General features: G+C 51.0%; 1 protein-coding gene and 1 pseudogene across 1 annotated transcript; one reads left to right on the top strand and one right to left on the bottom strand.

Annotated features, from left to right (window-relative positions):
- Positions 1-618: 618 nt before the first annotated feature.
- On the top strand, positions 619-1,785 carry LOC119267691 (annotated as a pseudogene).
- Positions 1,786-3,531: 1,746 nt separating this feature from the next.
- Positions 3,532-8,648, bottom strand: LOC119364841. Its single transcript, XM_037630402.1, has 3 exons — positions 8,416-8,648; positions 4,821-5,035; positions 3,532-4,302 (listed from the first exon to the last, which is right to left on the bottom strand). The coding sequence occupies exons 1-3, from the start codon at positions 8,606-8,608 to the stop codon at positions 3,706-3,708; spliced, it is 1,005 nt and encodes a 334-aa protein (XP_037486299.1). The 5' UTR covers positions 8,609-8,648; the 3' UTR covers positions 3,532-3,705.
- Positions 8,649-10,031: the final 1,383 nt, after the last annotated feature.

The following is a 10,031-nucleotide window of genomic DNA, read 5'->3' as shown; positions in this document are numbered from 1 at the left end:
GAACAATTTAGTTTTGATGTTCGAAAACTTTTGTGGTTTGCCATATTTTGAATTAGAATTTTGAATCTGTTTTTGAACTAACGTGAGGTTAACAACAGTAACCCTGGTGACGTGGCATCATTAGCAGGGAATTACTGTAGCTTAATTATCCAGGCGTCACAATTCTCTGCGTGATGTCCGTTTCACCCCAAACTCGACGCAAGTTTGGACCAGGAATGGGTCAAAAACGAACGGAATCTGAACATTTGTCCGTTTGGGGCCGCGCGTTGGGCCGCGCTATTCATCCGTTCTACCTCAAACGGATGCACCGGACAGGATGAAGTCGCGCGGTGGGCCTTACGAAGATCAAAAGTTCGTTGTGAGCCCCCGTTCCACCGTCTATGTACCGAAAAGTGCTCGCGCATATGTATGGAAAATTTTGGTGTATTATGCAGAGTAGTTATCTCAGCAAATAAGACGCTTTGTCGGAATTGGAAACGCGTTCAAGGGCTCGTCTCCAAAACGGTGTCGATTGCTTAGCTTCTACTAACAGCCTGCCTACTAGCTATATAATGTTGCGTATCAATGTATGATATATGAAACTCTCATAGCACAGCATAGGCACCGATCAGCAGAAGGAACAGCACGCCGGCCAGTTCCAAGCAGCGACGTTCCCTGTTTGGTCCTTGATCGCCTGGCAACGTCGATCGGCGGCATGGCGCTCCTGAAGCGCAGCTTCACCGCAGCGCTGCTCGACGAGGACGACGACTCGTCGTACCCGTTGAAGATGCCGGGCAGCCTCGCGCGCACCACCGCGCCGGTGGCCAAGATGATGCGGCTGTGGAACTACAAGCAAGGCTCGGGCCTGGCGCGCACGGCCAAGGCATCATCGCCCCTATAAAGGCCGTCCAGCATTGCTCCACCGCCGGCATCGGCCACCGCGAGAAGACGTACAAGAACGGCCTGCATGGCGCGCCGGCGCCGTCATCGCCATCCCCAGACGAGTGGCACGAGTCGGCGGCGGTCTCACGGGCCCTGCGCCTCGAACGGGACTGCTACGAGAGGACCCTTGTGCTGCTGCGCGACGTGAAGCTTCAAGGCGACGACAGCGCGGAGACGGCGGAGGCGCTGGCGGCGATCGCCGAGTCCGAGGAGGTGCTCCGGGGGAAGAAGCGTGCGCTGGGGGCGTGGAGGGCCGCGCTGCCTGCTTGCGCCGTGCAGCACATCGTGGAGCAGGTGCTCACGCCGAGGATCGCCGTGAAAGCGCGAGAGTGGGAGCCGTTGTGGAGCCCGGGCTGCGACCACTGGCTACGCCCGTGGATCCCCTTGATCGGACACTTGCCGGAGAGCCTCTACGGCACCGTGGAGAGCAAGATCAGCGGCGGCTGCTACGACGTCATCTCCCCATGGAAAGACTACCTGGACCCGACGCATTGGGAGATCTTCTGCCGGCGTCACGTCCTGCCCAGGCTCACACGATGGCTGCAACAGCTGAAGATCACACCCCCGAAGCAGCGCGACACTAAGTTCCGCGAGGTGATGTCGTGGACGCCTCTCGTGCGCACCGACGACGTGGTGTCGATCCTGGAGCAGGAGTTTTTCGGCAAATGGGAGGGCGCGCTGCGTCACTGGCTGCGGTCCGCGAGGCCGTCGTCGGGGGAGGCCGCGGCGTGGTGCGCCGGCTGGAAGAGCCTCTTCACCCCGGAGCTGCTCGAGGACGAACGCGTGCTCGCACGGCTGGAGGCCGGCGTCGCCATGGTGGATCGAGAAGCGGAAGACCTCGGCCGTCTTGTTTGTCATACATAGTTGATACTAGTCTGCTACAACAGCTTGAAAGGTTGTGCTAGTCACTTATGAAGTTATGATCAGCAATGTAATGGTTGTAGTCAGTTATGCTTATAGCAATATAATGGTTGTAGTCACTTATGCCATATTTGACCCTAAAAATAAATACACTATTGCAGCACAAATGCTTGGATGAAAATTTCAAAATAGTAAGGGAGTCCAAATTCAGATTTGCAAGTTTTCAAGAAGCAGAAGACCTCGGCCGTCTTGTTTGTCAAAGTTGATACAGCAGCTTGTAAGGTTGTAGACTTGTAGTCACTTATGATCAGCAATGTAATGTTTCTAGTCAATTATGATTAGCAATGTAACTTGACACTGTTTCATAATCTGAATTATGCTTGGTAAGACACAAGGGCTGCAGTGTTTCACATACAGTATGTTGCTATTATCAACTTGACAGTGTAAGACACCAAGCATACATCAAGTTGTTGCATTGTGGCGAACTCGACAGCCATTCCGTGCACTTTCTTCACTGATAGAGTGGTAGAGATGCACATTCAGGCCCTTCCCCTACGCCATATTTGGCACTCAAAATCAATACACTATTTCAGCAAAGGAGTCTAAATTCAGATTTGCAAGTTTTCATGAATTTTGCAGTTCTACATGTAGATTTTGTGACAGTGTAAAACAGGCATGACATATCTTCATCTTTCGACATTGCCTTGCAGAGATCTTTGCCTGGACGTAGAAGAAGCTGGGTTTATGGCCGGTTTTATATGGCGAGGCAAGGGCATCCTAGGAAAACGGAGATGGATAAAAGACTAGAACCCCACTGCGAGCTGTTGAAGAGATCCATGTGTATTATGTTCTAATTAGCTGAAAGCCTGAAACACCTCCTGAAGATAGTAAGTCTTGTTGCTCTGAAGTGCATATTGCTTTGTCCATTGATCAAACCAAGCATTTGTAGAACTGTAATTTTTTTTCCTGGATATCCAAACACAGCAGATGAAACCATATATAAAACCATTGACGTATTCATTGTCAAATATTTGCTCAACCAGAATTTGCTTCTTCTAATTAATGTGTAGTGCATGAAGAAAATGATGAATCAGGCTTTGCAATCACTGGGAATGCTGTTCATCCAGTGGGCGGTTGGGCGCTCTCGAAGGGGTGGGGTGCATATTGGATGTAGTAGTGGCACCAAAAAACGCATTCGAAAGTTGCAAAAATTCTTAAAAAGAACGTATTTTAAGATATTAAAAAGGGGTAAATTCTGCTATAGGTTTGGATTTGATACTATTCAGAACTACTTCCTTAGCACAATAATGCACATCCAAGTTGGATACATAGAGGAAGTATCAAAAGAACTGAAAGCTTTTACTGAGTCTTGATTCTAACCAAAAATAATAATAAAGGTGCTTAGTGCAATAGAATATATACTACATTGCGTCCGTATAGTCTTCAACTCTTCATAGACATTGAACTTGCAACATATTCAAAGAGGCGATCCAATTCTAACACAGGTCTTAAAATCTTATAGATAATACATACTGTTTACCACTACCTCTGTACCAAAATATAAGACGTTTTTGCAGTTCAATTTGAACTAAAAACGTCTTATATAGACAAGGCGAACAACTTTGTATAGACATTACTTTTAGGATGTCAAAGTTTTGGGGATAGTTTCTAATTTTACTCCGAGTAAACCTGAGTATGCTGACGTGAATACTACAAGAGTCTTAAATTTCATGCATGTACCACAAGCAGTTCCAGTAAAACTAGCTTATATCAGCCAGAAGAGTCAGAATAGATACAATACGCGCTGGAACACATATATTGTTTTAGCATGTACTATAACTGGTTCTCATAATGAAACTTCATTGCATCCAAAGTATCTAGAGAATCTGGCAGACTACCACGACTGAATAACTAAGAGTTACATCAGAAATACACAATCGACCAAGTGACCTTCAGAAGCAACTTGTAGTCCCCGCAGGTAATACTCTCATCATTGTAACCATTGCGCCTTGGAGTAAACTGAACAGTGCGGGCAGATAACTCATCATCACCGACATCAGCAGCAACAGTCAACACCAGCATCTCATCCACAGAGACTCCTACTACGCGCCGCGCCATTTGTAGGACTCCACTGTCACCTGGAGTTAGCGCACCACTCACTTTGCTATCATGTAGCACAATGTCGCATGGAATGCTGGTAGTGGAAGCGACAATCTTCCCATGGAATTCATCAGGTCCCTCAAGGATCTTGATCTCAACAGTGCCCTCCACCGACCTTGTAATGAATGTATAGTTCAAATCCAATATGCTGTGCATGCTGACAAGTGTTTCCGTATCAACCACATATCTGGGACTAAATTCCAGCCTGCGGATAGCATCCACCTCGATCAATCCTTTACTGAGTCTATCATCATCGACAGTCCTCCCATGCACATCCTTCACCTTCAGGTTGATTTCGAAGAATATATCATCGCACACCATGAATCCTCTCTTTGGGCCAGTCAAAATTAATGAATCATCCTGCAAGACCAATTTAAATAGATAAATTCCAGGAGCTTGTTTCTAGGATTGATTGAATTACCCTTGCTTCGGGGTTCATTTTTAGCTATGTTCTGAATGACGAAACAAGGTAATTAGACTCAGAAAAATTATGCTACATCTATGGTCATGTATTTTTTGTACTTTCTTTTCTTATTGTGCAGATTGCTGTAGTGCCATAAACTGAGGCACGCAAGTGATAAACCCCTGGCTCCTAACACTATACCCTACAAGACAAGTATCGTTAAAATCAAACATCATATGGAACAGATACAAAACCAGAGCCGTTATTCAAGTATAACATACAAAACCCAAATATGGATTACTAATATACAACATTCAGAAATAATCATTTATAGAAATTGTCAAAATTTCTCGTCAGAAAATCACCAATTTTTTTGTAAATCAGAGGACTGAAATGAGAAAGTACCAGTACAAGAAAATACACATTGATAAATTGTAGTATGTGTCTGTAGCTATGAGGCAAATGGCAGTAATACCTTTGAGGTGATGAGCTGGCAATCATCCTGGTCGCGCCGGAATATATAGACACATTTTTGATCCAAACTGTCCCTGGCTATGATGGTACCGTAGACATTGAGTGGGTAGCCATAGTCGGAGGAAACAATCTTGATGGACACAACATTGACCGAGTTTTTGAGCCGGAACCCCTCTTTGAAGATTTTACCAGTATGTCGCATGGGACCAACAGGTGCTGTCAAATGAGAAGAAAATGCATATCAATCAATCAAAGAGGGTAACAAGACAAGTATGTGTGTAGGTGTAAATTGGTTGGAACAGAACCATTGAAAACCGAACCAGATAGGTTGTGCTCTCATCTTATGCAAAAAAAAGGCTGTGCTCTCATCTTTCGCATAGTAATATACTACCACATTTGTTCCGAATTAGAAAATGTTTTTTATATTTCAACATGGACTACATAGGGACTAAAATGTGTGAACAAACACACTAAAATACATCTACATACATCCGATTCAGAAAAAGGTTAGAACATCTTATAACTGGGAACGGAGGGAAACAGACCCTTCGTCCCTCCTAACAGACCCCTCGTCCCTCTCCTCATGCCGTCCCCGCGGGCGGCCGCGGGGAGCCCAGATCTGCCGACTCTCGCCCCTCCTCGCCGCCGCCGCCGGCACAGGTCGTCGGGCAAAGCCCGCTCGGCCTAGGCGGCGGGGGGGGCCTTCTTCTCCTCCTGCCCGAGGATGGCGGCGTGGGACGCTTTCTTCTAGTGGCGGCGCGGCGTGGGCGTGGGGCGCGGCGGCACGGGCTGACGGCGGTGGCTGCTGGGCATACGAGGCGTCGTCCTCTCCTGGGCCGGCGGCGGGGTCTGCTATAGGGCTCTCCGGTGGCGCAGCTGGGGCTTGCGGGCAGCCCCGCTGCTCGCGCGGCGCGGCTGCTGGCTGGTCAGGCGGTGGCAGCCTGGATCCTACTTTCAGAACCCGGTAGAGATGGCGGCGATCCATACACAAGACTAGATGGAGGTTCTTCGAACAGATCTGGGTGAAAACCTTGCGCTCGGCTAGATGCAAGGCTGGCGATGGCGGCGCTCTTATGTGTCGTTCTCTTCTTGAAGACATCGCCGTGGAGAAGTTCCAGACCTCTATCTGTTACTTCCCGGGGAAACCCTAGATCGGTAGATTGAATGACAGCGGCTCTCTTGCGTCGTTTCCCCCTTGGGGACGTCAGTCTTGGAGGTGTGCACGGGCTCGAGGGACCAGCGGATAACATCTTTAGTGGAGCGGTGTTTCATCTTACGCATCGACGACTATGGATCTCGGCGGCGTGGCGCAGTGGAGTCTCGGTGTTTGACATGTGTAGACGGACTCGCGCAGGAGGATGCCGCTGTCTGGCATCGATGGCAGATCTGGCAAGGTCATGGCGTCGGTACCTGCTCTGAAGATGGATCGGTGGAAGACGATGGCGGCGGCCTCTGTGAGTGCGCCGGACTGGTGTGTGCCCTAGACCAGATATATGGCTTGGCTGGGGCCTCCGGTTTTAGATGTTAGGCTTACGTGCGAAGTCTGTTTGGTATTAGGCTCGGACTATCGGCACCCCTTCATCAAGTGGATAGAAGTAGCGACAGAAGTTGCCAAGATGGTGGCTTCAGACTTACTGATGTACTATTTTGTAAGGGAAACGTTACGTACCGGCGGACCGGCCGAAGCTTCGGCCGGTCGCTCGCGCGCCCCTCGATCGCGAAGGGATCTAGCGCTAGGATGTCTCCCGATCCACGTTTTCCGTTGTTTGTTTTTCCTTTCCTCGGCCCACCCACGTGTCCTAGGCCCATCACGATTGTTTATTTTTCTCTCATCTTATCTGATGCATCGTACTCTGCCCTCCGTTATCTTCTTCCCCGTGTGGTCGTCTTCAAGCTCCTTCTCCACAAACTGCTTGTTGAAAAGCTCCGACATGGGGGGTGGGAAAAGGAGCTGCAACCGGAGCCCAGCGAAGATGCATCTGTGGGAGAATCACCACCGGCGAGCTGCGACCATGGCGGCCGCATGCTGGAACCAGCGTCGCGGCATGCTGGAACCAGCACCATTTTTTGCTACATGCATTCATGGCGGAGCTACAATCCGCGACGGCGGAGACGAGTTTTTGCTGCAATCGTCATCAGTTTTTGCTACGACCGGCGAAATTTTTTGCTACATCCATTCATGCCAGAGATGCGACTGGGTTGGGCCGGCGACAAAGATGTTTTTTTTGGCTACCACCGGCATTTTTTTTGCTACAACCACATTGCGTTTGTGCTACAATCAGCCTCTCATTTTGCTACAATCATCTGTAACCGGCGCGGTCACCACGCTCGCCGGTTGCAACTTTCGAGAACATGGATGAAGCTTTTCAATGTACAAACACTTTCAAACTGAAAAAGCTGCAACCGTTACCAAAAAAGCTCCAACCTTAGATGAAAAAAGCTTCAACCAAAATATGTACAAAGTTTTCAATCGGGCATTGCTCCACGGAAAAAGTTGCAAACGTTCACGGATAAGCTTCATTTGTAGTTGAAAAAAGCTTCAACCCACGAGTAGTCCAAGCAACATTTGGCGAGGATGGAAGTAGTGGGTTTCATGCTACATGCTACAAGCGGTCCTGGATTTTGCTACGACCGGTGTCGCATCCAGCTACATCTGCAGTCATGGTTTGCTGCATCGAACAGCAATGCATTTTTTTGGCCGGAAGCAAAGCTGAATTTTTTGCTGGAACGGGGATGAGCGAGAGGTTGCAACCGCGAGGTATGTGACCGGCGAGCTGCGACTGGACGGGCATGAGCAGCGGCAAGCACGCCGGCGAGCTGCGGCCATCGCCACCGAAGCTACGAGCGTCACCGCCGAGAGCTGCAACCACTAGTGCAGCTGTTACATGGGTTGAGGCGGCGACGAGGACGGACGGCAAGGGTGGGGACCGGCGACGAGGACGGCCGGCGAGGGTGGGGACCGGCGACGGGGACGGCCGGCGAGGGTAGGGATCGGCGTTGCGGATGGCCACTGAAGAGCGCACGGGGCTGATGAGATGCGGACGGTCCTTTTCTCGCGAGCCTGAGGGAAGAAGATGGCCTGGATGGATAAGGATCTAGCGGCTTGGGAGGGGCCGATCGAGCGGCTACGGTAGGACCAGCCGAAACGTTCGGCAGGTGCGCCGGCACCTAGCGATGCCCATTTTGTAAGGTCTTTGTGAATAATTAATAAAGTGGCTGCATGCGATGCAGAGGCCGGGGTCTTCCTTCTTTAAAAAAAAAGTAGTGTGTGTCCAAACCGAGCCTAATTGACAAATAAATATGAAAGTGGCTGCCTTTGCTTCTGAATAAATCGAGTAGGAAGTGAAAGTAACCTTCAGATTGATTTTGACGAACGAAGTGATACTGATTGACTGGTGTTCATGAACTAGACATGCATAACGAAGGCAACAAGGATTGATAAGGGCTTGTTCTGTTGCAAGGGGAGGGGATTTGAGTGGATTGGGGAGGATTAAATCCGCTATAGATCAAAATCCACCTCAATCCCCTCCAAAAGAGGTTCAACCGAACATAATCATGAACTAGAATAAGGGGAATTGGATTGGATTGGAACGTACACTCCTCGTCGAGGTCGAGTTTGTCGCCGTCGAAGAAGTAGCGAACGTATATGAAACAACCCTGCTTGGGGTCGTACTCGCTGAATCGCGGGTCGAAGGAATCCTCCTCCGGCGTCTGGAACCGATACTCTTCGTGGTCCCACTTCCTCACCGCAGCCGCCGCCGCCACGGGAGAACAATCGCCGCCGGCCATGGAAGCTCTCTCTCTCTCTCTCTCTCTCTCTCTCTCTCTCTCTCTCCGTGGTCCCACGAGCACGCGTCCGCGAGGCTGCCAGGTTACTGAAGGTATATCTTCAGTTAACACCGCCGATGGGTTCAGTTAACTGTAGCTTGACCTACAATACCGCTTCGGGTGATCCAACGGTTCACAGTGACTCCTGCGTCTTCGACTGGTAGTCACCGCTAGATCGACTTTATCATTTTACTGTAGCACATCTCGTTTTTACTTTCACTGTTGGGTTAAACCCCTCTCCTATATAACAGCCGGGATGTGGCTGGGAAGACCATTATGCATTTCTGGATTCATTCCTATTGCCATCATGGCTCATAGACAATACATACATCCTTACTTGCTCTCCAATTATACTCATATCTGACCCGATTCATACTTTTCCCCAATAATTCTACACTCCCATAGCTAGTAGATCATTACCGAAAAAGGGTTTCCCCCCGCTTTGTATACAAAGCAACCAACCGAACCATACAGGGATAGGTGCTGGGGCGGAAGCAGCACAGTCACGCCCAAAAGAAATAACAGAGAAAGAGCAAAAGAAACAAATGCCGACAACGGCGGATCAACAAAAACGAAGAAGCCTCGCGATCGCTGCGCCCACCGGGCTCATCCACTAGGCTCCAAGACTCCGAAGCGCCGGCACCAATCAACACCTCCAAGAAGGAACGCGACGATGACGACGCTGCTGCCAAGGGTTTCCCCTGGTACACGACGAGGCGAGAGGAAGGGTAGCACCCGACGCCCTCCCGTAAGGTCAGGTGGCACCCACAGGCGCCACCGCGCCGGAGTCGGCCACGCCGACAGGGGTTTCCCCCGATCCCAACCCGCACCTCGGGCGCTCCGGATCTCGCCACCAAACCAACCACCACCATGCGCCAACGCGGTCACGAGGCCTCCACGCCGTCTCACCACGGCACCGCGAAGTGAGGACAGCACGGCGAAGAATCAGAGCCGGGACTAGGGCATCAGCACCATCAGCACGCGGGAGGGCCCCACCTCCACCGTCAGCGACGGTAGCCGTCCGGACGCAATAGCAGGAGCACACCAGGCCCGTAGGCCCACAGGCCCGGCCGAGCCCTCGTGGGCCCGTAAAGCTCCCGCCTTCGCGCTGCTGCCGGCACACCGTCGGCGCCGACGCCCCATGTCCGAGCCGCTCCTCCTCCTCACCGCGCCGCATACAACGAGACCACGCCGGGGGCCCGGCCCACTAGGGCCCAGATGGGGCCCGTCGGGCCCAGATCTGGGCCGGGGGCGCGTCGATGGCCACCCAGCACCGCCACGTTGTCCCGCCGCCAAGGAACGGCGCCGTCACCACGCCTGCCGCCGGACCGCAGCCAAGTCGGGCTGCACCGCCGCCGCCTCCCTGCCCCGGGAAGGAAGCACG

The sequence above is a fragment of the Triticum dicoccoides genome, chromosome 1A (genome assembly GCF_002162155.2).
Source record: "Triticum dicoccoides isolate Atlit2015 ecotype Zavitan chromosome 1A, WEW_v2.0, whole genome shotgun sequence".
Taxonomy (NCBI): domain Eukaryota; kingdom Viridiplantae; phylum Streptophyta; class Magnoliopsida; order Poales; family Poaceae; genus Triticum; species Triticum dicoccoides.
Note: the sequence above shows the minus strand (reverse complement) of the source record. Positions and strands in the feature narration are given on the sequence as shown.